Source organism: Aspergillus niger (assembly GCF_000002855.4).
Source record: "Aspergillus niger supercontig An14".
NCBI classification, from domain to species: Eukaryota; Fungi; Ascomycota; class Eurotiomycetes; order Eurotiales; family Aspergillaceae; genus Aspergillus; species Aspergillus niger.
This window is the reverse complement of record NT_166529.1, coordinates 596,778-623,835: the sequence shown is the minus strand read 5'-3', so window position 1 is coordinate 623,835 and position 27,058 is coordinate 596,778. Positions and strand designations below refer to the sequence as shown.

The 27,058-nt window shown below is 50.0% G+C and overlaps 12 protein-coding genes across 12 annotated transcripts; 8 read left to right on the top strand and 4 right to left on the bottom strand.

The window, feature by feature from the left end:
- Positions 1-455: 455 nt before the first annotated feature.
- An14g02490 (uncharacterized protein) lies at positions 456-1,059 on the bottom strand (the record flags this gene model as incomplete). The annotated part of the gene is made up of 2 exons (XM_001400838.1): positions 456-838; positions 885-1,059. The coding sequence occupies 2 exons, from the start codon at positions 1,057-1,059 to the stop codon at positions 456-458; spliced, it is 558 nt and encodes a 185-aa protein (XP_001400875.1).
- A 764-nt stretch (positions 1,060-1,823) lies between these two features.
- An14g02480 (uncharacterized protein) lies at positions 1,824-4,698 on the top strand (the record flags this gene model as incomplete). Its single annotated transcript, XM_059744126.1, has 9 exons — positions 1,824-2,146; positions 2,197-2,252; positions 2,732-2,848; positions 2,971-3,054; positions 3,132-3,278; positions 3,499-3,592; positions 3,702-3,797; positions 4,189-4,434; positions 4,527-4,698. The coding sequence occupies 9 exons, from the start codon at positions 1,824-1,826 to the stop codon at positions 4,696-4,698; spliced, it is 1,335 nt and encodes a 444-aa protein (XP_059602295.1).
- Positions 4,699-6,543: 1,845 nt separating this feature from the next.
- Positions 6,544-8,517, top strand: An14g02470 (uncharacterized protein; the record flags this gene model as incomplete). The annotated part of the gene is made up of 3 exons (XM_001400836.3): positions 6,544-6,655; positions 6,723-7,699; positions 7,771-8,517. The coding sequence occupies 3 exons, from the start codon at positions 6,544-6,546 to the stop codon at positions 8,515-8,517; spliced, it is 1,836 nt and encodes a 611-aa protein (XP_001400873.1).
- A 336-nt stretch (positions 8,518-8,853) lies between these two features.
- On the bottom strand, positions 8,854-10,107 carry An14g02460 (uncharacterized protein; the record flags this gene model as incomplete). The annotated part of the gene is made up of 1 exon (XM_001400835.3): positions 8,854-10,107. One exon carries the CDS (start codon positions 10,105-10,107, stop codon positions 8,854-8,856), a length of 1,254 nt encoding a protein of 417 aa, XP_001400872.1.
- A 1,696-nt stretch (positions 10,108-11,803) lies between these two features.
- An14g02450 (uncharacterized protein) lies at positions 11,804-12,935 on the top strand (the record flags this gene model as incomplete). Its single annotated transcript, XM_059744124.1, has 3 exons — positions 11,804-12,130; positions 12,181-12,477; positions 12,546-12,935. The coding sequence occupies 3 exons, from the start codon at positions 11,804-11,806 to the stop codon at positions 12,933-12,935; spliced, it is 1,014 nt and encodes a 337-aa protein (XP_059602294.1).
- Positions 12,936-13,303: 368 nt separating this feature from the next.
- On the top strand, positions 13,304-13,877 carry An14g02440 (uncharacterized protein; the record flags this gene model as incomplete). The annotated part of the gene is made up of 3 exons (XM_059744123.1): positions 13,304-13,312; positions 13,505-13,709; positions 13,810-13,877. The coding sequence occupies 3 exons, from the start codon at positions 13,304-13,306 to the stop codon at positions 13,875-13,877; spliced, it is 282 nt and encodes a 93-aa protein (XP_059602293.1).
- A 1,077-nt stretch (positions 13,878-14,954) lies between these two features.
- An14g02430 (uncharacterized protein) lies at positions 14,955-15,644 on the top strand (the record flags this gene model as incomplete). The annotated part of the gene is made up of 3 exons (XM_059744122.1): positions 14,955-15,396; positions 15,426-15,460; positions 15,597-15,644. 3 exons carry the CDS (start codon positions 14,955-14,957, stop codon positions 15,642-15,644), a joined length of 525 nt encoding a protein of 174 aa, XP_059602292.1.
- A 1,198-nt stretch (positions 15,645-16,842) lies between these two features.
- Positions 16,843-20,160, top strand: An14g02420 (uncharacterized protein; the record flags this gene model as incomplete). Its single annotated transcript, XM_001400831.3, has 5 exons — positions 16,843-17,198; positions 17,246-19,081; positions 19,134-19,761; positions 19,920-19,988; positions 20,149-20,160. 5 exons carry the CDS (start codon positions 16,843-16,845, stop codon positions 20,158-20,160), a joined length of 2,901 nt encoding a protein of 966 aa, XP_001400868.3.
- A 57-nt stretch (positions 20,161-20,217) lies between these two features.
- On the bottom strand, positions 20,218-21,918 carry An14g02410 (uncharacterized protein; the record flags this gene model as incomplete). Its single annotated transcript, XM_001400830.3, has 2 exons — positions 20,218-21,766; positions 21,839-21,918. 2 exons carry the CDS (start codon positions 21,916-21,918, stop codon positions 20,218-20,220), a joined length of 1,629 nt encoding a protein of 542 aa, XP_001400867.3.
- A 913-nt stretch (positions 21,919-22,831) lies between these two features.
- An14g02400 (hypothetical protein) lies at positions 22,832-23,401 on the top strand (the record flags this gene model as incomplete). Its single annotated transcript, XM_059744121.1, has 3 exons — positions 22,832-23,030; positions 23,141-23,199; positions 23,276-23,401. The coding sequence occupies 3 exons, from the start codon at positions 22,832-22,834 to the stop codon at positions 23,399-23,401; spliced, it is 384 nt and encodes a 127-aa protein (XP_059602291.1).
- A 453-nt stretch (positions 23,402-23,854) lies between these two features.
- Positions 23,855-25,509, top strand: An14g02390 (uncharacterized protein; the record flags this gene model as incomplete). Its single annotated transcript, XM_001400828.3, has 5 exons — positions 23,855-23,863; positions 23,937-24,151; positions 24,209-24,389; positions 24,435-24,755; positions 24,811-25,509. The coding sequence occupies 5 exons, from the start codon at positions 23,855-23,857 to the stop codon at positions 25,507-25,509; spliced, it is 1,425 nt and encodes a 474-aa protein (XP_001400865.3).
- A 388-nt stretch (positions 25,510-25,897) lies between these two features.
- An14g02380 (hypothetical protein) lies at positions 25,898-26,408 on the bottom strand (the record flags this gene model as incomplete). Its single annotated transcript, XM_059744120.1, has 3 exons — positions 25,898-26,028; positions 26,111-26,184; positions 26,320-26,408. The coding sequence occupies 3 exons, from the start codon at positions 26,406-26,408 to the stop codon at positions 25,898-25,900; spliced, it is 294 nt and encodes a 97-aa protein (XP_059602290.1).
- Between the last annotated feature and the right edge of the window lie 650 nt (positions 26,409-27,058).

Here is a 27,058-nt window from a genome sequence, read left to right as displayed (position 1 = left end):
AGAAGAGTGATTCGTGAGCGACTCGAAGAAGGAAAAGTTGATAGATGAGGGGAAAACTGGGAAGATCTTATATCGACCACCTCGTAAGCGCCGCTCCTTGTCAGCCAAGGAGTTCCGGTTGATTAAGCCGATGGTTGGCTAGTTAGGAGCCGGGAAGGAGCTATGCCGGAAGGGGAGAAGTCGCTGAATAAGCAGAGACATAAATCGGGGAATCCGAGGAGGCGGAGGCGGATGCAGCAGTATCTCGTGACATACTCAGTACGACATCCCAAGACCTTGGGCGAACCCCAAGCTACAGTGCAGGCTTTCTACAGCACGACTTCTACTGGACTAATGTATCTGAGGATACTAACATATAGACCGACAATTATCGTCAAGTTCAAGTACCATACAGCTAAAACAAAAGTTTCCATCGAACTGCTTTGACCTCTACCCTCCGCCAGCTCTCTCTCCTTTCATTTCATACTCTCTTCCAGGTCGTCAAATAGCTGTGACACTGTAGCCTTTGCTTTAGAGTTATCCGATGTGATCGGAATATCTGCTTCGGCCCACACCTTGTGGGAATCTTTGCTCGCAATATCTTTCAGCGTTGCATTTTCCGCATTCTTGTTGATCTGCCACTTGTATCTCTTATACTCCTTTCCGTCCTTGGTGAATGTCTCGCCGTTGTCCAAACGTGAGCCGATTTTCGAATCGTTGGAGCCGGACTGTGAGGGCGCGGCTCGGGTACCAGCAATACCTTGGCCTGCGGCTATCTTCTTCACCTGTGAGTTCCTATCGAAAACCCACTTCTTCAAAGCCTGGAATGACTCCCGTCTTGCGCGGCTCATCTTGTACTCTGGTGATGTTAGGACATGGCTTCTCAACGCAGGCCAAGTGCTCACCTTGGGGAGGGATGAAGTTCAATTGGGGGAAATGAAGGATATCCGTGAGGTCAATAGGAAAGTCCGAATGAGAAGTGTGGTAGAGTGATTTATCAAGAGGAAAAAATGTTATATCTTCGAGTAGCTGTGGATTGGCTGCAAGTGCACAAGCTCTGGGGTGCTTTGGAGAGAACATGGCGAGGAGAAAGAAGCAAGATTTATAAGTTCACGGATACAGCCTTGTCGGGCTTTCTGATCAAGTATTGGTTCAAGGAAAATAGTACTTGTGGTGAGCTAAATGATGCCCGAGTCATTGACGAAGCTGGCCACTGCAGGTCTGGCGGCTAGCCAGGCCCAGTCATATCGGTTGGTTTGTCGACGCATGAGACATCACCTTTGATTTGCCCAGGCAACAGGCAGAAGAAGCCAATGAGGACTGACGCTGGTTTATTGAACAAGCGCCGTGCATCTGGTTGGGTAGATGCTAATATGATTATAGATAACGTCTGTTTGATAATATCACCTTGAGATAGTGAAACGCCAGCAGGCGTTCACGAAGGGAGACCAGAGACGCATGTGGCTGTTCATTGTTTCAACATGATCTTCCTTTCGAATGTATATTATTAGAATCTGGTGAATGTGCCACGGCTATTGATTCATTCTGGTTAGGATCGAACATATTAACAAGCCTGAGTCATTCGAAGGAACTTGCAGGACAGCGACGGCGCGTATACCATTCTCAGCAGCCCCTAACGCGTAGGCGAGCGTCAGTGCCGTTCCAAATAGTAGATGATAAAGCAGGTACAACAGTACTAATTGGACCATTCTTTTGGCCACCGTCATGCCACCGACCATAGGACAAGTCTTTTGGAGGGGAGAAGAACAGCGCTGCGGCAACACGTTCGGTTCATCATCCTATCCTTGGCGGATTCATTTACCAACTGTTTCCAATCAACCGAAATGTGTCTTGGAGCCCTGGCATACTATTGGTACTTCGTAGCGCATTCACGGGACCTGATCAACGCACCAATGTCCAATGAGAACTTTTTGTCTGCCTTGAAACCAGTTATCGGCACCCAGCTTTTCTCTATAAGCGCGCAGTTAGCGCCCGAAGACTCCAGGGAACAATCACAGCCTCGTCCCGTCTCGAATATGCACCAAGCATTATCTCCCATCTTGCAAGGCTGCTGTAGCAAGCGAATAACTCATCAATGTGATACGACGATCTCGCAAGGCTGGAAGATGGTAGCAAAGTCTAGACTTCGCTCGGCCGGAGCCTTCCGGTACAATAATATTGATCGACCTAATTTCCGAGCGGGCTGCCAAACCCGAGGGCGATTGTAAGCAGTGGTGAGGAGATTACTTCTCAAGGTACCGCTGAACTAGCAGGTACCTGAGGTATTCAAAGTGTTGCACACAACTCCCACACTTGCCCCTCAAAAGAACACCATGGCCCGGAAATGAGGTTACCCCAAATCGCATCCAATCGTGACTTGCGTTGTGGCTAATTTCGGTAATATGGATGGATACTTGTGAGATGATTCTTTATTTCAATTTTGGGAAAGCAGAGTAGAAGTATAGGAGAATACTTTCACTACGGTTTTGGGGTTGGAAGCCCCAACAGCAGATAGCATATGTTTTGCTGCCGTTGGCGGTGGTGACAGTAGAGCTTCGGCATAATATTTATCAACACAAATATCATCACCACACTACTCACTATTGAAAATATAATTATCTTACCGCTTTAGCCAAAAGCAAGCCTTGTGGTGGCTACTGGTACATGTGAGAGGAGGTGGCCGAGTGGTGTTTTAAATCAGCCCCAGATGACATTCCTTAATAAAAGGTCCTCTAATCCAAGCTTTAAAAAGGCATAGTAGCTTTGACTCCCACAGCTACTAAGACTACATTTGGCGAAGGAGTTCTTTGGGTGGATATACACCCAGTCTCGCAACCAGCTCAGAACGCGCATCACTCCAAAATCACGGGTACTTTCACAGGAATGTAGAGTCATGTTAAGGTCCAACATGATTGAGAGGCTGCTGGGGGCTTTGTTTTAACTACGAAGTATATCTGGATCTAGATTTGAGAGTTAGTTGTGTCAGTAGAGGGAGGATACGCTATCCTGATTTTAAAACATCAGGCCACTGTCAGACAGAAGGCTGCGGGGTTGCCGCGTCAGACACGGATGATGGTTCTTCAATGCCATGCATAGACAGGAATTTCCTTATAACAGGATCTTAGCATTAAACTTGATTCTATATTTAATAGTAAGTGCACAAGATGCTCTAATATATGGGGACAATGAGCTAACTCCTAGCACTATTGCGACCAACCTGTTTCTTGGGCTGACTCTATCTTCCCTCGCCAGACTGAACCTCTATCCTGTCAACTACACGACTCTGCTGACTTCGAGATGTATTCCAAACAAACAAATGACACGCGGGCAGAAAACTTCAGGACCCTGGCATTGACATACTCTTTCGAAGTCAAGCTTCAGATGTTACCTTTACACTAATTGGTCGCGGGCATTCTTCTCACGAGTCATATTGGGCTATGCGATATGTCTATTACTAGTATTACCCGATCCTTCTTATTTTCGATTCTCCATCTATTTTGGTTGTTTCGGGGGCATCAGCGTGTGCAGCGCGCGTCCCAGTTTTGAAACCTCGAGATTCCTCGGTGCTAGCCATACATAGACTGTTTTATCTTGGCATTGTCCCAACTAAACAGTAAAGAGTGCAGTAGTTAGTTATATTTTAGGCAATTATGTAAGCCATTATATTTTTGAGGTATGTAGTATGGAGATTCACTTTTTAGACCAGTTGCTGTAGGTTGAAGGCCCAGTGCAAGCCAGCTAAGATTTGAACAAAAGCTCGTTCTCCAGCCTGAGATGGTCAACATCTGCACCTCGGTTTGGAAAGCGAGCACCAAGTCGTAAGTCAGCACAACACCCGTTTCAATATATCGGCGACAAAAATATCCGGTAGAGTATAGTTGTGTGGCTTATAGGGGGCTGAGAAGTTTTTCACAACATTAATCAGGGCACAGTTCTTATATATTATCTGGAGACAGGAGGTCCACCACCAACCTATCGACTAACATGTTACATAAGCCTTATGATTGGGTAAATAAGTAGAAATCTCATAGAATAAGTCATAGGAAACTTACAGTGTAGATACTTCGACTCGCATATTACTCCTTCCAATGGTATATTATCATTGAGACAAAGTTTAGTGATGTATATTCGGTGGCGATGACTATATGTGGACGTGGCGTATCACCGCACTCACTGTGTATTTATAGGGACCCATAGGGGCTGACGCAGTCATCCAGTTCTGATTCAGGGTAATTGCATAGCCAACTTTAAACCCGCGTTTCACAGCTCAGAATTGCGTTACACTCGTTATTCTAACGCATCGGAACCTTCAAATACGTCCCTAGATCCTTGCCCGGACCGCAGCTTTCAAGCTACATTACATCAGAAATCCATCAAAACAGATCCATATGCAAAGCGACCCAGTTACCCACCGGAGAAGCATGCATTAACTATTGGGAACGCAAATAACCCTGTGTGAGACGAAAGAGTGAGGCTACTGTGCTTCCTGCCACATTGACAATTGCCCCTGTGATGTTCCAGAGTATGAGCTGAGCTTCTCCTGAGAGGGTGTTAAACCCTATACATCGCCCAGGTATTGGAAACCAAGATATTGACGTGGAAGGTCTGCCTGGGCAGAGTACAAAACCCTTCAGTATGCTCCAACAGGCAGACACCGACCCGTACAGTGATATTCAGCACTACATAAAACCCAGAGAAAGTAATGATTTCTCAGTGTAACATACCAGGACCGTTGCATTGCTATATCGATATGTATATATCCCTACAAAAGCTTCCACGGACTAATACTATAAACCAACCCCTTTTCGGCGGGCCAACCGCGGAAACAACTTGAGCGCATTCCCATGGGTTTTTATGTTTCTTAGTTCAGGATCTATCTCATAATTTTCAAGGTCGTCCAGGAACACCGGATCCACAGTAATCAGTATATACGGGAAGTACTTCTATACAGGATACAGTTACATGGAACCAACTTCAGATGTATATCTAGTGAACCTTCAGTACTAATAAACACAGTGCTAGTTTCAAATAAAAAGTTGTCAGGTTAACAGTCAGGTATAGTCACTTTATCCAGAAACACTCTTATCTAGAAGGCTGTGTTCAATATAAGTCTAGTATTTTACTATTGAGTAATTAAAATTATAAAAATGTGAAAACTGAATGATATTAACCGCCCCTCCTGAGCGTACCTAGATAGCGAGAACATAAGTCTTCTAAGTATGACCTTAATTATTGACCTAATATGTTGTTTCGTCAGGAGATAGTAATTCACCGGATCAATAATTACTGTGGCCGATCTTTCCCAGATGGAGCTAAGCGCAGCGGAGTACGTACATTCCTGTCAACACAAGGTTTGTTGATGTCTCGGGGAGCATGTCGGAGGAAAATTCAAGTCCTGGCAAGAGCACGGAAGCCCTTGCTGTCAACATCTCTACCCGCTTTAATTATCTAGTATGTATGGTTATCGATTGCTCATATTTGGGTACAAGAGAAGGGGAAAGTGGGCTGCCGAGAGCTGAGGTCCATTGCAGATCGGACTATTTATAGTTGACTGGTGGCAGAATTGTGGGTTCCGGAGAAGACAATAACAGATGATGGGGGCTAATGGGAGAAGATTCGGACAGTGACCAGCATACAATAGATACTGGTTCCCAGTGTTGCTCTGATGATGGCATCTTTGACTTCACAGCGCCAGTGCCATTCTATCCATCCTGTTCCGACTTGCTTCCCCACACCAAGAAGAGGAGGATCCTACACCCGACGGAGAGCCGGGGAGAGCATCGGAGAAGTTGATCCTTGACTGAGACCATGACAGCAGAATACTACATTGTAGATTGACGATAACATGGAGAGAGCATGTGCCTGATCATGCAGCCCCAGTGACCTGCCTCTTCAGGATAGCCCAATGTTGCAGAAATTACGGCATTGGCCCGATTAGCTAGTGGCTTATCAAGAAAGCGGGGGAGAAGCTACCAAAGTGACGAAATAGGAGCAGAACTATCAATTCTGCTAGCCGTGCCAAGAACCAGGAAAGGGAGAAGGAAGGCGGGTGGAGCCGGTCAGGCTGGGCGGTCCCTGAGGTTGCACTCGAGTGGCACCCGACTTGTTCTCCCGCCTTCCGCCCAGCCAATCATAAGAAACCCGGTCCTGGCAAGGTCTTGGCGGGGATGGTGCAAGCCAGCCAAACAACCGGTTTGTTGGACGCCCTGCGGTACACTGAAATCTTGGGCTGTTCGACAAAAACAAAGCAGGTAACACAAAGATATAATACGGCGGAATGATAGGATATCCCTGTCGATCAGCCGGACAGGATGGCGCTAGTGTCACCTCCAGCTTCGGCTACCCTCGCAGCGGACCCAATCAGCGTCCCTCCCAGCCCCCGATACAGTAATGGTATGCACATCGCAGTCTTAATCGCCTGCAGCGGCAGTAATGATAGTCCTGCCGGTGAATAATACCCCATAACAAACAAATAAATAATACTACTTATCTCTCCTCGTCCCTTTCACTTTCCCTTTGCCGTCTTCAATCCCCTCATCTTGGTCTCTTCGGCAGCCTTTCACCATGCTGTCGTCTCTCCTTAGCCAGGGAGCAGCCGTATCCCTCGCGGTGTTGTCGCTGCTCCCTTCGCCTGTAGCCGCGGAGATCTTCGAAAAGCTATCCGGCGTCCCCAATGGTGAGTTATAGACCCCAATTCTTCATTTTGAGCCACATACTGACGTGATTCCTTCGAATACTACCAGGCTGGAGATACGCCAACAATCCTCAAGGCAACGAGGTCATTCGCTTGCAAATCGCCCTTCAGCAGCATGATGTCGCTGGTTTCGAACAAGCCGTGATGGATATGTCCACCCCCGGACACGCCGACTATGGAAAGCATTTCCGCACCCACGATGAGATGAAGCGCATGTTGCTCCCCAGCGAGACTGCCGTCGACTCAGTCCGCGACTGGCTGGAATCCGCCGGTGTCCACAATATCCAGGTCGACGCCGACTGGGTCAAGTTCCATACCACCGTAAACAAGGCCAATGCCCTGCTGGATGCCGACTTCAAGTGGTATGTCAGCGACGCCAAGCATATTCGTCGTCTGCGCACCCTGCAATACTCCATCCCCGACGCCCTGGTCTCGCACATCAACATGATCCAGCCCACCACCCGCTTTGGCCAGATCCAGCCCAACCGTGCCACCATGCGCAGCAAGCCCAAGCACGCCGATGAGACATTCCTCACCGCAGCCACCCTGGCCCAGAACACCTCCCACTGCGACTCCATCATCACACCGCACTGTCTGAAGCAGCTGTACAACATCGGTGACTACCAGGCCGATCCCAAGTCCGGCAGCAAGATCGGCTTTGCCAGCTACCTTGAGGAATACGCCCGGTATGCCGATCTCGAGAGGTTCGAGCAGCACCTGGCTCCCAATGCCATCGGCCAGAACTTCAGCGTCGTCCAATTCAACGGCGGCCTCAACGATCAGCTTTCATCGAGTGACAGCGGCGAAGCCAACCTCGACCTGCAGTACATCCTGGGCGTCAGCGCTCCCGTCCCCATCACCGAGTACAGCACCGGCGGACGCGGCGAACTAGTCCCCGACCTGAGCTCCCCCGACCCCAACGACAACAGCAACGAGCCCTACCTTGACTTCCTTCAGGGAATCCTCAAGCTTAACAACTCCGACCTCCCACAAGTCATCTCTACCTCCTACGGTGAAGACGAACAGGTATGCACCTCACCTGACCCATTCCATTTTACATCCCTCACCTCTCTCAACCAAACTAACAACACCAACAGACTATCCCCGTCCCCTACGCCCGCACCGTCTGCAACCTCTACGCCCAACTCGGCAGCCGCGGCGTCTCTGTAATCTTCTCCAGCGGCGACTCCGGCGTCGGCGCCGCCTGCCTCACCAACGACGGCACCAACCGCACGCACTTCCCTCCTCAATTCCCCGCCTCCTGCCCCTGGGTAACCTCCGTCGGCGCAACCTCCAAGACCTCCCCCGAGCAAGCCGTCTCCTTCTCCTCCGGCGGCTTCTCCGACCTCTGGCCCCGCCCCTCCTACCAACACGCCGCCGTGCAAACCTACCTCACCAAGCACCTGGGCAACAAGTTCTCGGGGCTTTTCAACGCCTCCGGCCGCGCCTTCCCCGACGTCTCCGCGCAGGGCGTCAACTACGCTGTTTACGACAAGGGCATGCTTGGCCAGTTCGACGGGACGAGTTGCTCCGCGCCGACGTTCAGTGGCGTCATCGCGTTGTTGAACGATGCGAGACTGAGGGCCGGGTTGCCTGTGATGGGGTTCTTGAATCCGTTCCTGTATGGTGTCGGAAGTGAGAAGGGTGCGTTGAATGATATTGTGAACGGCGGGAGTGTGGGTTGTGATGGGAGGAATCGGTTCGGGGGCACGCCTAATGGTAGTCCTGTTGTGCCGTTTGCTAGTTGGAATGCCACGACCGGGTGGGATCCTGTGTCGGGGTTGGGAACGCCGGATTTTGCGAAGTTGAAAGGGGTGGCGTTGGGTGAGGAGGGTGGTAATTAAGTGTGAGATGGGGGGAAAGGGATTTTCTTTTCGATGTGAATATTAGGTGAATTGTGTGGATAATTTTCATACATAATTAAGTCTGCATTGGCAGTGATAACCTGGAAGAAATGTCTAATGAGTGTGATTTGTTTACTTATGTATATTGAGTAATGGAATGTAGATGACTTGTCTTTGTACTGTATAACGAAATGATTATTTGAGTGGAGGGTATTAAAGAACTATAAAATATATACAAAGGTTAACCCATGCAGTCGTAACCCATAATGCAAAGCTCTACTCTATCTGTATCGGTAGCAGATAAGTGTATGCAATCTATCTTTGTTGATGATGCAATCAAGCGGGCACACCACCAGTGCCAAACAGCTCCATCTTGATGCGGTCCGCGCTCACTCCCTCGGCAGCCAGCTTGTTCTTCACGTCCAGCATGAACGACTCGGGACCGCACACGTAGTACTGCGTTGTGGCATCGTCCAGGAACAAGTCCCTCTTAGCGTCCAGCTTGCTGAGGTCCAGCCGACCGGCAAAGTCGTAGTCTTCACCCTGCTTGTCCTCGGCAGCCGGGTGGCTGGTGAAGAAGAAGGCCTGCAGGTTAGGCACCTTGGTGGCGAGCTCGCGGATCTGGGGCTTGAAGGCACGGGCGGCCGAGGTGCGGGCGCCATGAACGAAGGAGATTTTGCGCTGGGTCTCAGATTCGGTCTCGAGGACGGTGTTCAGAATCGAGGTGAGCGGGGTCAGACCCACACCGGCTGCCAAGAGAACGATGGGGCTGGAGCTCTGCTTCTCCGCATCGGACAGGAAGAAGTCACCCTGGGGGTGTGACACCTTAATGATGTCGCCTTCCTTCTTGAGATCGTGCAGGATGTTCGACACGAGGCCAGGGTGGGCCTCCGCACCCGGTTCGGTGGCATCGAGACCAGCCTCCTTCTTCACGGAGATCCGGTAGTAGTCGGAGCGAGGCTTGTCACTGAGAGAGTATTGTCTGGCTTGAGGGTGGTTGAGTTGGGGGACGAAGAGCTGGATGGAGATGTATTGTCCGGGACGGAAAGAGGGCAGGGGCTTGCCATCGACAGGTTCGAGGTAGAAGGAGGTGATCTCAGAGGATTCAGGAACCTTCTTGGCAATGCGGAAATCGCGGAACTCGGTCCATCCGTCGGCCTCGTTGTACAGGGCAGCTTCGCGGTTGATCATGATGTCAGCGAGTTGGAAGTAAGCGGCCGCCCACGCGTCCTTGATGGCGGGGGTGAAGGCGTCCCCAAGGACCTCGCCCATGGCTTCGAGCAAGAACTTTCCGACGATGTTATAGTGCTCGGGCTGGATATAGAGGGAGGCATGCTTGTTGCAGATGAGTTCGACAGCGGGGCCGAGAGCACCAAGGTTGTCAATGTTGGCGGCGTAGGCGAAGACAGCGCCGGCGAGGGCGCGGGGTTGGTGGCCGTTGACTTGGTTGGAGGAGTTGAAGATGGCATTCAGCTCGGGGTGTGCGGCGAGCATGTTCTTGTAGAAGACGCTGGTGACGGCGTTGCCATGCTCCTTAATCACAGGCACAGTGGCCTTGATGATGTCAGTTTGTTCCTGGGTGAGACCCATTGTTTGATGTGGATATGTCTGCCGCGAACGGATAGATCTGGCAGGATTAATGAAGCTGAGAGTATGAAGAGAGAACAGAGTCAAAGAATGATCTTGGGGAACGTAAGGGGAAAAGCGCCCTGATGGTGATGGTCTATCCTAGTATTTATAATCCGGTGAGCAATTAGGAGGTGGTCCTTGAGGACTTTGTTAGTCGGGTGGACGGCAGGCCGTGGCGGGAGAAGTTTTTTCTTGCTTCCACTTTTTTCTTGTGTATACTAATTTTGAACGGCGCGGCCTTTGAGCATCTCCGCGGAGAAACTGGGGAAGTACAGAAGGTGCCAGACTAACGCGTCAAATCAGGTTCCAGGTGATGCTAAGGCCGTCGATCCGTGATTGGGCTGGGAGCATTTTGGGTGTGAAAAGATAATCGAGTCTATCGCAATTGGTTCAGGGGGCTTTCACTCCTGTCAGATAAAGCAGATCCCCCAGTGGGAGCTGCATATCCGTCACATCCATCACTGTTGTGACATCTGATACAAGACTTCTGGTCGTGGTGTTCCTCTGCTATCATGACATGCCTAGAGCCGTCAGTCACACAAGAGACACAATAGCGAGCGAGCTAAAGTAAAATGACTCGCTGTAAATTACTAGTTGAGGCCTTTGATCAGCCCACCAAATCCCGACGCCCGACCGGAAGTTTTAGGGAAGTCCGAGAGCAACCGAGTCTCGGCCGTGGGGTGATCCATCAACGCTCACGAACTCCTCGGGGAGGCCGTTTTCACGGTGATCCAGTCACGAAGATGCTGTTAGTCACGTCTGATGCATCTTTAGGGAATATTGCACGATGCTGCGGCAATGCAGGGACTGATGGGGAGACCAAGTAAGACGCGATGATGGAGTGGAAGTTGCGCCTCTTCTGTCCCTCGGATCAAGGTATCTCCGGGGCAGACGCACACTAGTCCGGTTTTGGATGGTTGATCTCCCTACTCTGTTAGACCGTTACTAGTAAACTAGTTCATAGGACTCTCTCAGACTACCACAATAGTCTCCTGCTAAGCTCTTGTCTTGGCTACGAGGTGGAACACTCCACATCTGGGTCTATGCAAAGCATCGGGTCATTCTCATTGTTAACATGTAACGTCAACGAAATTGTACATCCGCGGTCGATTAATTCCGCGTGGGGCTTTTCCCGAGTCTGACTCCCAGAAGCGACAAACAGTAATGCAACCTCAATTCAGCTTCATAAAAATGTGACTTCAAAAGAGAGACTCCATGGTAACTAACTCGTTGTCAGATGAGATTTCTCACGAATGAAACATATCGGACTATACTCCTCCTCCAAGTATAGCGGCTATTGTCTGGTTGCTCAACGCCACAAAGCAAGGTCCAGAACACTCAAAGCTCCTCACTTTCCGGCTCAACCATGGTCACAACCAAGTCGTCTAGCTCATTATTTATGGCTGCTCTTCCCGAGTCCGAGCCAAACCTTCTCCGACTGACGGCTCACCATCTGCGAACCGCGATGACCCTCTTCAAGCCTCCTGCCGGAAGAGAACGTCATGACGTTTGCTCCAGTTGAATTTGCGGAGCTGAAAGCTCGCCCTACCCCGGCGCATAAAAGCTGCTCTAATGCTCTACCAGCCCACTTTTCTTGTCGCAAATCAGTTCCATTCACAATTGGCCTTGTCACGAACAAATCGTAACGAACATCATCATGGGGCCGCAACAATGGTTTCGCAAGCGCAATCCCGACAGCCAGACGGCTCCCATGTATAGGTCGTCGAATAACCAGCTCCCTATGTTGCACCTCGCCGACACGACGCGGAACAATTTCATCGCTGCCGTAGGGGAATTTGTGGGAACCTTTCTGTTCCTCTTCTTCTCCTTCGCCGGGACGCAGGTGTCTAATACCCCCAAGCCAGCGCCCGGGTCTCCTCCAAACACCTCAAACCTGCTATACTCGTCGCTATGCTTTGGGTTCTCGTTGATGGTCAATGTGTGGGCATTCTATCGAGTGACTGGAGGTTTATTTAACCCCGCGGTATGCCCTGCCATTCCAATGTCGGAATTTGCAATTGATCGTGATGCTAGGTCACTCTGGCCCTGTGTCTGGTTGGCGGATTATCTCCCATCCGTGGGGTTATTCTTTTCGGAGTTCAGCTCATCGCAGGCATTGCCTCTGCCGGTGTCGTGGGTGCTTTGTTCCCAGGCGACTTGAATGTCGGCACTCGCTTGGGCGGTGGTGCCTCAATATCACAGGGATTGTTCATCGAAGTTTTCTTGACGGCTCAGTTAGTGTTTATTATCATCATGCTGGCTGTTGTGAAACATAAATCCACCTTCCTGGCGCCTGTAGGCATTGGCCTGGTATTCTTCGTGACTGAGATGGTTGGTAAGTAGATGTCTTCCACCCGACTGCTGCGAGATATTGTGCGACTAACCTCATCCTCTTCCAGGGGACTACTATACTGGCGGCTCACTCAACCCGGCGCGATCACTCGGTCCTGACGTCATCAACCGCAGTTTCCCCGGGTACCACTGGATCTACTGGGTCGGTCCGTTGCTGGGAAGTCTCCTCGCATGTGGCTTCTTCACCTTCCTCAAGATGTTCCAGTACCACCGTCAACCCCGGTCAGGACTACAATGAATGGGAAGCCAAGATGGGCTCGGGAGGTCCCGGATCGTGGGACATGTCGATGCACCGTCCCTCATATAACTCCGAAGCCACTACGGTCGAGCAGCCGCAATCCCCATCAGCCGGCAGGAGGAACCACACCCCGACCAACTCTCAGCCGCAGAATAACCCTAATATTCCTAATATCCCTCACGGGGCAGAGCAGGTGTAGACATTCAAGACATTCGGGTGTGACAGGGAAGGTGGAAGGGAAATTGACGAGGCGCTAGGGTGTATAAGGTTGACAGCAACCGGCCTTTTTACGTAATTATTTTCTCGGTGTAATATTTTCTTCTATTTTGCTTGATGTTCTGGCCATGTTCCATGAGAACGTTGGACGAATACTCAAGGGTTGGCGCGGGTGGCGTGGTGGTTCATGTACGGAGTACCATTTCAAGGCAATTTGACCATCTCCGCGGGGAGCCTTCTATCTCCGCGGCTCTGCAGTCCAACTCAACCTCCGACTTCCGGCTTCCGCAACTTCCACAACAGAGCCAGGAACAAGTCTTGGCTTTGCTCATTTTTTCGGCGGAAAAACTCATGCTCGGGGTGCTCTCACGTGCCGGCTTGCAGTGGCTATAATATTTTCTCGGGCGCCAAGACGCTCCAATATGAGAATATACATAGTACCGTCACTTGGCAGTTAATCGTGCCATACATGATTCCTGCGCCAGTAATACTACCAGTGGAATGTACCAGTAATCTTGGATCCTCCTTTATTGAGGGAATATGCTATGAAAGGCTGGAAGGATAGACCCTTCCAATTCAATCAAGTGTGACATTATGTCTTGCCCTAGAGGTATCAACACCCTTCTTATAATTTTTGCAGTGTACGCGTCCTTGCGCCTCGAATTCGCAGTGCATTATATTAACGGGGTTTACAAAGGGCAACATAAGTATCTGTCCCTTGACCATATGTCTTTCTCGAAGAGAAAGACCCGCGAAAGTGACGCTTGAGATGGCCGAAGCCCAGGTTTGGAATACAGATCGGTCGGATTAAGTCAATCGATGTGTGCATATCCATGGCGTCTGTGATATAACCTCAGGAACCGCCCAGCCTGACCGGCAACACCCGCCATTTTCCTCCCTCCCCCCTGCCTCTTGGTATGGTTAGCAGAATTGATGGTTCATGAATTAACTTTGAATCTATTGAATGCGGTAAGCTGTACCTCGACGGATTTTAGAACCCGGTTCTCGCTCAGCTTTCAATAGTTCGTTTAGTTATTGTGGATGATTTCCCAGGCAGTCCTGCTTAAATAGCGGCCCTACGCTGCCCAGCATGGCACCAACGGTGAGTGAATTATGGGGGGTACTTCTATTAGAGAAGAAGAAAAGCTAGAGCCTATAGAACCGGCCAGGTATCATTTATTATTAGCCCATAATGGGCTATGTCTGATTATGCGGATCATGTAGTTAAAAGAAGATAATACCGATTCGATTTTCTGCTAGATTGTTGACTATTTATCATCAGTGCACAATACTACCCCCCAAAAAATACAGATTACCTGCCATTCCTATATTATTCTGTCTTCAGACAAATGGCACCTGCAAACAATCTATATGCGGATTATGAGCTGTGCTGAGAGGTTCACCCGCTGAGGACTTTATGAACCTCTGGGTCGGTGCGGTTTGTGATGATTGGACGCAACCTCTGGAGGGTCATCGGTTGCGGATCATACAAAACGCTTTGCTCATGTTTTCAGTTCAACTTGACAATTTGCAACTGATACGAGGAAGGCTGCAGAAGATATTTACCGTGGAAATGAGTCAATGGCGTGCTGGCCACCAGTTAAATAGTACGGTCGATCACGAGACCATACGAATGCAGACATACATGATATAATAAAGTAGAACTCCCACGGATCAAATGAATTACTATATAACAGATTTGGTGTCTATATATAATCACATGATAGCCACCGATACATTAAATATTAGCATGTATCCGTTCCCAGTATAGTAGGTTGTAGTCAATGACGAGTTGATCATGTTGCAGTATCAAAGTTATGTACGATCCAAGATGCAAGCAGTTCTCAAATTTCCCATAACAAAGAAGCAGCCAGCTATAAATGCCAGATGAATTCTAGTGGTATTGTACTTAGCTACAGTTAATCATTCATCTTTCTAACCTTCTTCCCTCCATCCATCCATCCATCCATCCATTCATCTATCTATCAAAGGCAAGAACACTATGCCAATTCCCACAGACGGAATATACTTTCGCCTCCTCAATTACCAAAGCCGAAACGTACTTGTTGCCAACAAGGGTATTGGTGAGAGTAAACTCACCGACTTCAACAGTGTTGATAAACATTATGATAACCAGATTTTCGAGCTTATCCCACGCGGGGATGGTACCTTTTATATCCAGAGTGTTTATGTTCCCTCGTCTGGCACCAAAGGTCGCATATTTTCCATCAGTGGCGGTGTCGGGATATCATTTCTGGCATCGGACGCCGACAGTACTCGCTTCACATTTGAAGAGGGTAGCGGCTATTTGGCGGGATGGTACCGTCTTGTTACTCCGGCTTTCGATCTAGTTCTTACTGACAAGTCTGGTTACGGACCATCGAATTATCGTGCGAATGGAGAAAAATATGAAGATCAATATTTCCAATTTCAGACTAATTACCGTGAGGTTACCAAGTCTGCTGAGGCTTAGCCATGTCAAATAGTTATGGTGTGATTTTCATTCAGGTGTGTGGCATTACCTTTTGATTGACAACCTGATGATATGACTCAGTGAACTGTTTTAGTTATTTGTTTTAAAAGTTTCAGCTTTATAGTCAACATCATCACAGAGTGTAATAATTATGATAATCACATGTAACAGATGTTCTGGAACAAACATTATTTGGTTTTATATTACCTCAACGACTAATCTCCCCAATGTATTGAATCTCTTGTATAATCTGGGAAGAATTGTATAACCAATACTTGAATTTGATAGTAGTAGTAGTAAGCTTTCGCCAATCCAGACCAACCGAAAAGCCATCTCCGAATACCCTGATTAGCGCATTCATGCCGAGATAGCCCGAATCCCAATATTTAACCGAGATGCTGGAAGACTGAGTTTACCTTTTTTAAACTGATGAGTCCTGGCCCTCGTCTCTGGGAAGATGTGATTATCAACACGCCACCAGTCAGGAACGGTTTTACCATTGGATTAACTGGCAATACAATGGACATTCCTATAATTGTCTTGTTCTGTCTAGATGTCTACTAGGCGGCATATCTGTCCTATCCGACATCCGATCGCTTTACTGGCCTTCGTTCCTACCTTCTGACTCTCCATTCAAGAAGAATTGATACTTACGTGCTTCCAGAACGTTGTTCTCTCTGTTATAATCTCTCTATTTCGATTATGTCCAATCTGACTGGCATTTAGTATACCGTCTACATGAAACCTACTTCAGCACAGATACTACGAAAGCTCCGACCATCTCAATATAAGCCACTTCAAATATGTCCTTTGCCAGATTGTACGGGATATGCGTTGGTGCCATCTCCGCGCTCCTTGGTCGCCTGGACTGAAAGCTAAGAACTTAGTCGATTTAGGAGACTGTATTCCGAGCAGCGATCGGGCAAATTATCAGCGCTAACCAACAGGCAGTGCAACGATCGTCTGTATTGATGCTTGTTCTGGCGAATTTCTCGCCCCATTTCGGCTGCCTTGGGGGCCAGAGGATCGGGTTTGATTAAGCCAAGTTCAAGCGCTCACGATGATGGGCTTTACTCTTTTCCATCCACTACTAAGCAGGATAACCTGACTCGTGCATGCGACCGCTAGGTTCGTACCTGCAGTAGGCATACAATCCTACGATTAGAAATGGCTTGAAGTACTGGTGGGATAGGGATGGAGGTATTGCTTGGTTTTGGCCCTCTGGGGGCCAAAAGCCACCGCCGCGGCCAGACTGATGCTCTACACTCTGTTACCGAAGCTCAGCCACCAAAAGATAGGAGTTGGAAATACTAGAGACTGTTTCCCATCAAGGGACTTTCTGACGCCAAGTGTAAGCCAACTGTCATTCTTTCTTTGTTTTGCTTGTTTACAGTCATTCTTTATCGTCCTCCGAACAATGCCACTCTTTAATGCAAAAACCCTGCTGGCAGGGCTCTGCGCTGCCAGCATCGTCTCACCATCGTTAGGGCTTCCTCAGTCCTCGCATCCGGGCTCGTCGGCTGTTGCAAACACTCAGGGTAGAGCCTCTTCTGAGAGCCATCCTTCATGGACTTTGGAGTCGGATTCAACAGCTGCCACGGTTTCGACCTCGAATACCCCTTTGTACTCTCCTTCGTCATCGGCTACGGCCTCCCTTGGTGCTACTCAGGGTTCCTTGACCGATGACCACGATGGAGCATCGAAGTCATCCACGCGCTCTTATGGGGTCACTACAATCTCGTACTCCAGCGCGCCTGTGAATAACCCCCAGAGGTCAGTATTCCCCTGAGAACCAGACCATTGAATTCTAATTGAAGTAGTGCCCATGACGCATCCGCCAGCCCGTCCACTCCTTCGGGTCCTCACTCTCATACGACGACATTGTCAAGCTCTTCTGCAGGTGTTCCTGCTCAAAGTCAGACTACTTCGTCGAGTCGTTCTCACTCTGTCGTCTCCAAGGAGACTTCCACTCGCTCACCTAGCAGCTTGTTCACTCCTTCTGCTTCCACTGAGACTCCCACCAATCCATCTCATACTCCTTCAACCTACACTATTTCCACTCATTCTTTTAGCTCCTCAGAGCATGCTTCATCTGAGTCTGCTACATCATTCCATGCAGTCAGTACATCAAAGCATACCCACACTCACACGCCTACGTCTTCCACATCTTCATCAAACACCCCGACGCGTTCGTCGGCTTTGACTCAGCACGAGACTTCCACGAGCTCTTCGACGCCTACTCGCTCTCATACCCATACCGCGTCGACGCCGGCTTCATCCAAGGCAAATACTAGCTCTTCGATCAAAACCCACACAACTCATAGTCATACTGAGGACACTACGTCAAGCTCTGCCTCTCATACTCCTACGTCTTCCAAGTCCAGCTCCAGCTCCGCAGAGGATGTCTCATCAAGCCCTGCATCCCATTCTCCTACTCCGAGTACCCACTCCATCACCACCACAACGAACACTGATACCAGCCAAAGTGCTAGCATCACGTCCGGTCCCTCCACGACACCGAACTCGACAATTACAACCACCAGCAGCACAACAACTTCTTCGGTTGATGTCTACGCCATTATCAAGCACCTCTATAAGCTCGTGAAGGACACGTACCCAGTGATTAAGAAATGGAAGGAGGACCCCAAGTCCGTCAAGGCATCCGATCTCATCAAGCCCCTGAAGCGTGTCATTCCTGTAGCGGATGACGTTCTCGACGTGCTTGGGGCTCCGAGTTCTCTAAGTTCAAGCTCTGGTGATAGCGAATCGGTACTCGACAGTTGCAGCAGCGGTGGAGGCCTGCTGGGAGACCTCATCGGCATTGCGAGCTGCATCTCCAGTACTGCGGATGAGGCAGTGTCAATTTTGGGCAGTTCCTCAGACAGTGATTCTTCGGATGAATCCACACTCTCATCTTACTTTGACGCTTTCGAGACCGAAGGAAGTTCCCTCAGTGCAGTGGGAGTGACTGCGACTGGCTCTACCGCAAGTAGCACTGGTACGACAACGACCACATCCTCTGGCGATACGTCTTCGAAGTCTACGAAAACTGCCACGTCTACCAACACAGATTCTGACACGTCCACTCAGTCCACGAAGACCAAAACCTCGACCAAGTCCACCACAACCTCCGACTCTAGCTCGTCTGCCGGCTCAGGAGGTCACTCGGCGAGCGCGTCTGCCTCACCCACATCGACCAAGTCTTCGACAAGCACCAAAGAATCTTCCACCTCCACGAAGACCAAAACCAAGTCTAACACGGAGTCTTCCTCAAAAGCAGCATCATCCTCCGCTGCAGCAAGCAAGACTGATTCGTCTTCTTCTTCCGCAAAGTCCACATCGACCGACTCTACCTCCACGAAGAAGACCACTTCCACCAAGTCCACCGCGACCTCTTCTTCGGCACCGCTGTCTGCATCCTCGTCAGCTCACACATCCAGCATTGCTACCACCAACACAACATCAACCAGCACCAATAGCAAATCCAGCACGTCGACCGACACCACGACGATTATCATTCACACGCACAGCGGAACAGCCAGCGGCACCACCACGCACCACACCTCCACCGTGACGCCCTCACCATCGCGCAACCAGACAGCCACGACCCTCGTCACCACAACCTCGTCCTACACCCCGCCCCTCTGTTACAACCAGTAAGTCCTGCCTCCATCCCCCATCCCCATCCAATCCACTAACCCCACACAGCGCGGACCCCGACAACGGCGCCGGCAACGTCTGCATCTGCACGCGAAGCAACGGGGACTACACCACGCTCTCGGAACTCCCCTCAGGCAGCGGCTGCTCCTACACCTCCATCCCGACCCCGACAACAACCAGCACCACCAAGACCACCAGCACAAAAACCACCTCGGACCCGCCCTTCACCGTCACCGAACTCAACAGCGACGTGATCGTCTGCGCGACCTCCACCCTCAGCTACTTCTCCACCTTCACATACACGCAATGCGCCGGATCCAGCAGCACCATCTACACGGCCCCGACGCCGACCCCCACCGCGCAAGTAGTCATCGCCTACCTCTCCGACGTGTACAGCTTCTGGTCATTCTTCACGCCGGACATCGGCTCGTCGATTGATTTCTGTAACGATGCGGAGGCCGGCGAGCTGGAGGCTAGTGGCAGCATTAAGGTGATAGATCCGCCGTATCCGGATGGGACGAAGGAGTTGGATTTCGAGATCCATGATATGAAGGATTGTGTTTATAAGGGCACGAGTGATGAGCCGGGGACGTTTACTTGTCCGGATCTTGCGAAGACGGTCGATTGTGAGAGTTATGGGGAGAATAAGGTGCATGATTGTTATGGGGCGTTGTCGGTGAGTATGTTTAATCCGGTGGTGAGGTGTCAGTGGTATTAGTACTTCTTTTTTTCAATGAGAGGGGCCGTTGGGAAGGGGACGGGTTTGTTGTGTAATTATTTAGACATTTGTAATTATTGGATGCTATTACTATGTTTATTGATGATTATTCTTAGGACGGGGGAGTAGTTTACGAGGAGGGTATAGATTGTGCTTCTATCGGTAGTGTGGAGGTGCAGGCTGAGGTTGGTACCATGTATGACCTTAATATGAAATAGAGATAGTAAGATGGCAGTGCTGAAGGCTGCCTTAGCAATGGCATCATCTGCTTATATACAACCATTGATTGTGTTGAATTATCTTGAACTGGTAATATGAGTGATATATAAACTAACGCCATAACAGAATGGTATCTAATCGTACAAGATAAGCCCCCGACCAAAGTCGCATTAAAACCTTTATCCAGGTAAGTAGTCATCCAACATGGTATTCCAGTAATGCCTTCTCCCACATCCCCGAACCTACATCCATATAGCCATCCAAACCCACGCCCATGCCCGATCGACGATACCATAACCCAATCTTATGATCATCCGGAAGGATATTCACATGAATCGAGTCAACGCGGCGTGACTCTGGAACCAGGTCTCCCGGCATGAGGCCTTTAGATTCAATATCGATCAGCCGTTCCAGGACGAGCACGGCCCCCGGTGTTGTCCAGAGACCTTCTTGTCTCTGGCAGCTGCGTAGTAATTGTAATGCTTCTCTCCGGATGTACCAGTCGCGACATTTGAAGGCGCAGAAGAAAAGAGGGGGGATGATGCCCATTCCGATGGAGAAATTAGGCATGGTTGATTGGGCGGGTGTGGAGAGGAGGAGGATTTTGGCGAGCGCCACGGCTCGGCCGAAGTTGAGGTGAAAGGCATCGAAGCGGGTTTCGCTGCCGCCAAGACGCGTTTCTGTCGCGGCCATGATGTAGATGATCTCGCTCCAGAGTTTTAGGACGGTTAGGATGGTGTTGTCGCGGAGGATGAGGGTGTTTCCGGCGCATGTCATTGAGTTATCGAGTTCGGTGGTCCAATGCTGGAGTTTGTTAAGGATGGCCATGCGTCTGCTGTCTAGGACGGTGCAGTAGCCTGGTGAGGAGGTGCCGGGAGGACGTGGAGTCAAGACGAGTCGGCCTAGACTGACGAGCAGGCTGCCTGCCTTTTCTAAGCTGTCGGTCGGCTCTTCGAGGCTGAGATCATTGATCTCTATATAGGGAACGTCGAAGCGATTGCTATCTACCTCTTCAATGAAGACTTCGTCGGCGAACGTCGACCATTGTAGTTGTAGATGGGCAAATACTTTCATTAGCACTGCACCAGTGGTTGAATAGCCCGGCATGTCTGTGGATCTCCATTCTTTGAGGAGTTTGAGACCCCCACGCAAGTGACAATAGGCAGAGTGCGTATCACCCTGCAGGAACATGAACGAGACGAAGAGTACGCAGGTGACGAGGGTTATTTGCATGTTAGAGCGGGATAGAACTCCTCCGCCCGCTAGCTGATGTCTCAGTGAGGAAATTGCTTTGACACATTGCTGGAGAGGCAGACGGCTGTCTATGGCCCCCTGTCCGGTGCTGGTTCGCTCAAAGTTACAGTGGAGCGCACTTAGGGCAATGGCAGCGTGTCTGACCGCTGGCTCGGCCTCGGTGACTTGGTGTACCAGACGCAGCCAGAAATCATCGTCAAAGTAACCAGAACATTGAAAAGAAGTATTCCTGCGGAAGAAGTCGAGATACCAACGCTCCTGCCGGGTGAGGTCGATCTCATTGGTGTGTAAGATCAGATCCGACACTAGAGACGGCACACTCACCGTTGAAGATGAGCTGCTCGTCGATGATGGCGATGTTGAAGCGAGCCGGAGTCTGGAAGCGCGCGTTCTCCTATCGATTGTTTGCTGGTATCCATCGCAAATCCGTCCAGTGCTGCTGCACATGCGACAGATAGGTCGGGTCTCGTCACATTTCTTGTGGCGTATCCTACATGATCCACATTAACGATGGTGTCCCCACGCACAAGCAAACAATCCAAGATCCACGGTGACTCCGTACCTACAGGTCCGACAACCCGTACGCACCTTGGTGTGACTGACCCGAGTTCTTTTCTTCGGCGCTGTTTCCTGAACACCCATGGTTGATGATGACATGTTGGAAGCAGGCCAAGATTCCGCAGCCTATATATGCGAACTGGCTATCCAGCCAGCGAGAATCAAGAGAGTCATGGCCAGGGCAATGGGGAACGAATGGGGGGGAAACCAGGATGAGGCAGTGGGAGGATGACACTAATGCTTCCTGCTCGCGTTAGTCAGCCACAGCCGTTTGGGGGCGATTCGGCCTGATTGGATCCGTTCGACAAGGAAGATGAGGTTTCTTCCATCGTTTGGGACCATGCAAAAGTAAAGTTTCGCCAGGAGGGACGTGTTTCCGAAGATGCCGGTGAAATTTGCTCTCAACCTGCAGAGGATGCTTTGTACCTTGTGGGCAATTTGCCTTATTAGTATGGATCAGGGACCTGACCTTGGTACTCCTTGGTACTCCTTGGTACTAATAAGATGGAACCAAGCAGCAAAGGTATGTGCTCGGGTCCCCGCACATCCAATCCACTGCACTCACGATCGACTAAAAGGGAACCTTCCAAAATCCGATCGAACTCCGATCGAACAAGCTACAAAGAGCATAGGCTTCCTCACAAAGACCACAATATCAAGCATTGCAGATTAGTTGCTGCTGACGAATACGACACGTCGGATTACCGGATCCTTTCCCTCGTGTTTTGGAATCCTTCGGCTCCTCCCCTTATTGCGCCGGTGCGTTTCTGAATCCAGGCACAAAGGCCATCGAGTGGTCATCAAATTTGACATGAATCAGGAGCTGCAGATCTATATTTTTGCTATGATTTCCGCCCCCGCAATGCTCCCGGATAATCAACCGCCGTGATCGTCAGTCTTGGCTCCTGAGCAACCACCGCTTTGATGTCAACCTAAATCCTCCCTCCAACATCTGTGTGAGAAGAGAGAGACGATAGGTGTACTGACGGGTATAAGCATGATCGTGGCGGCTTGTCTGAAAGCTAAAAGCTGGGGACATGTGGCTGCCTGGAAAACGCCAACGAGGCTGAAACGGGAGATAGTTGTAGATCACCGGCGCTGCGGGCTAATTGGGGATCACGAGATTGTCTCATATCCAGCCCCAATTCCTCATGTCTGGACTACTGTCTCTAGCTTGGGCCCGCCTCTGAATGAGCGTGGCTAGCACGTTTTGTGCGGAGTGCCAAAACTGTATGCAGCACCACTCAGGAGCCTGGACCCCCATTATTCATCACCTGATCGTTCAGCCACGAATCGTATAACACAGCGCTTCAGCCTCTTCAGCTGAGGTTCAGGGCACCGATGCTGGTCATTGGAGCTGAGCAAGTCCTACTTGCCGTGCTAGTCTTAGAGGAAACGAGCATCATCGATATGCCGGGCTGTTATCTCTCGCCAATCACAGGACGGGCTTCGCATGCATGGGCTACATCCCACTGCTCTTACCAGCTCAGTCTTCCTGAGATACCCTAAACCCCAGAAGGATGTACGATCCGGGGTTTTCAACAGGGCCAATCAGTCATGGTTGTGATGGCCTCTCTCCTTTCTTATCAATGTGGGTTCCCCTGCTTTTGTGATCTTCCATCTTGGCACCTGGGATCAGACTTCTCGATAACAGCAAATGGCGACCGCAACTGATTTAAAACGAAGGTTTTTGTGCGACGAGGCCGTCTATTTGTATTCGTGTGGGCTCTTGGCTCAGATAACGATCTCTTTTACAGTTCGGAATAAGTAACCACACGCAGCTGAAGATATCTACGGAGTAAAGATATCGCCTATGACCCATCTCAGAATGGGTCCAGCCAAGAGACCGTGCAGTCAATGTGCAGGGAGGGGGATAAATTCCAGCTCCTTACCATGATTTCATTATACTATATGATTCAATGGTCCCTCAAGCACAGCAGACCCGAAAGTCTCTGAGAATAAATTTCGTAAGTCAGCTTATTATAGTAGTGATTGCCATCGCTTTCTCTCTTGGCTCATCATGACTGAGGTGCGTGTTTGCTTTTGCGACAGCCGGTGACATTCCCAGACTTGTTTGGCTAATGATGCACGCGATGTCACAGCCAGTCTACAATTCCTCAACGCCGGAGGGTGGTGATCCTACCCAGGTCGACGTGAACGCGCAATACACCGGATTCGAATACAACTATGTCTATATTACTACATGCACATTCATCGTGTTCCTTATCTTACCGGGGATTGGGATGCTCTACAGCGGCTTGTCCCGGAGGAAATCCGCGCTGGCCCTTCTCTTCCAGGCCTTTATGGTTCTTGCAGTGTAAGTTCGCCAGTCGCGACCCTTTTGATATTTAGCGCAACGCTAATCATGATATAGATCTACATTTCAATGGTTGTTTTGGGGATATTCTCTTACCTATTCAAGAGACGGTGGGCCCTTCATCGGTACACTGAAGAACTTTGGACTGATGGATGTCTTGGTGGCGCCCTCGCCCGGCTCCGCGGTCTTACCGGACGTCGTCTTCTGTCTATTCCAGCTCCTATTTTGTGCATGCACAGTAAGTTTGTCCAGGTGATACAAAAGCGATGTACTAAGGTTTTAGGTAATGATTGTCGTTGGAGGTGCCTTTGAACGAGGTGGCATTGTACCTTCATTGATCTTCAGCTTCTTCTGGGCGACCATAGTTTACTGCCCGCTAGCCCGGTGGACATGGAGCAGTAACGGATGGCTCTACAACCTACCGGCCATTGATTTTGCGGGAGGCGGCCCCGTGCATATCGCGTCCGGGTGTACAGCTCTGGCGTATGCGTTGGTTTTGGGAAAGCGTAGGGATCACGGGGACCCTTCACTGCGCAAGCCGCACAATACGACTCTGGTCTTCCTCGGGACAGTATTGATCTGGACTGGATGGTTGGGGTTCAATGTACGTGAGGTCCTGTCTTCTCCAGTATTCGAGTCTAACAGCAATATGATGATAGGGGGGCTCGAGTCTGAACGCCAGCATGCGTGCCATGGTTGCTGTTTTCAACACCAATACCGCCGGTTGCACAGGCATTCTCGGATGGGTTCTGGTAGACATGATCCGGTACAAAGGAAAGTTCACAGTTGTTGGTGCGTGTGAAGGTGCTATTGCTGGCTTGGTCGGGATCACGCCAGCGGCTGGTTGCGTCTCGCTATGGCTCGCAGCATGCATCGGTTTCATTACCGCCATTGTATGCTCCTCCCTCAAAAATGTGAACGAGTGGATCAATGTCGACGAGGGTATGGATGTGTTCAAGCTGCATGGCCTTGGTGGTATGGTGGGAGCTTTCCTGACGGGACTGTTCGCAAGCGAAAAGATATCTGCCTTGGATGGCAGCACGCTATCCCCCGGAGCGATTGACGGCAATGGAGTTCAGGTTGGGAAGCAATTGGCAGAGATCTGTGCTATCGCATCGTACTCCTTCGTGGTATCCTACATTATGCTTCTCATTCTCAAATATATTCCCGGAATGCAGTTGCGGGTGAGTGACGAGGATGAAATGCTGGGACTCGATCGGACTCAGTTTTTCGACGAGCAGATTGGGGATTGGTCCATGGCGATGCCTGGCTCAGCGAGTCCCACGCTGGTCGGGGTACCCAAAGAATCCTCTACGAGTGTGACGGAGTGCCGGGAAAGAAAGGGGAGCGAAATATAGAATATGTAGAAGCCATCTATGTTGCTTTTGCGATATGTGAATGATAGAGTTCGGTCTGTATGCAGGGAAATGCAGCTCTAGGACGGTCCGTTAACCCAATTCGGTCTGCTGACGGGGTAGCCAGTCAGGTAGTTATGTGGGTAATCTACCGACGCAATGCTTAGAATAGTGTCTGCAGGTGCAATGCACAGCCAAGAGGAGGGGTCCAGCTGGAGAGAAAGTCAGGCATCGGGATGGCACCAGATGATGATGCAGCGCACCCATGGCCGCGTCATACTATACGAGGGTGAACAGCAACCGATCTAAAAATATCCCGACGGTGACTCTCTCTCACTTTCTATCATGGGAAGAGGATCTTGCCAGTACAACCAAGTATATTTTATTCCTTCTAGTGGTGTCGTTGACCACTCTCCGCACGAGGGAAAGAAGACAATAACATCGCCGATATACTTCGAAGAAAGTCTTGGCTTTCTTCATAAGTGGGGTCGATCGAGTGGAGGCGGATTTCAGATTGATTCCCTGTCACATAATCCATGCTGACATGCAGATAGATACAAATAGCAGAACTTCATCAGATGCTATGGCAACGCAACTGATTAACATGTGACGCTACCCATAGCTTTAAATCCAGCTGTTGTACAACCACGCTCTAAAATAGGCAGGGTAGTTAATAGCCTATGAAAAAGTACAGACACCACTCTTTTAAGTACGCTGGCATGCATAAACACGATGTTTGAGGGTGCATGTATTCGCAATCCGACGGATGATCCCCTCGATTGCGTGTGTCTTTCCTGCGGAGTAAACCTTCACGCGAATGGCAGGTCATTTAGTTGGTTGGTGTCGATCTCGGGGTTCAAGGACACCATTTTTACCCGCTGGTCTGGCACATCTGTCATCATCCCCAGAACCTACTCCGTGCTGGTACATAACCTTGGCTTGAGGGAGGGAGGACGACGAGAGAGAACGAGAGGATGGATGGCGGGGGAGGGAATCGCCGACCGAGCATCACAGCCAATCATGGATGAGGGATGGCGCAACAAGGCTGGCGAGCTTACGTCAAGCGGGCCGGGGTTGCATTCTTGGCTGGCCCAGACCCTTTTTTTCCCTTTTCTTTCAACTTTTTCTATTTTATTGGAGATGGATGTTCCCTCTGATTCTACTTTGGTCTATAAAGATGGAGATATCTTGATATATCTATTCAATAACTGTATAGACATGTACTTGCTACGATAGAGCCACATCAACGGAGATCCCATTATTATCACAAAGCTAGGTGGAACGCCAGCTCATTTCATCTTTAAATTAATTCAGCTGGACCCATTCCCAGACGGGATCCAGGTTCCCGACCTTGCCCGATCGGGACTAACGGCAAGCCTTAGGCCTGCAGTTGGTCGCGTCAGCCAGCCGTTCCCGGCGAGAGGCAAGACGAGGCCTTATCTTTTCTTTTCCCTCCCCTTCTCCTGCTGCTTGCTATCCCCACCCTTTCCTCTCCTCTCCTCCTTCTTCTCCAGGCCTTTGGTTTGGCTTTGGCTTCTTTTTGACTTCGTCG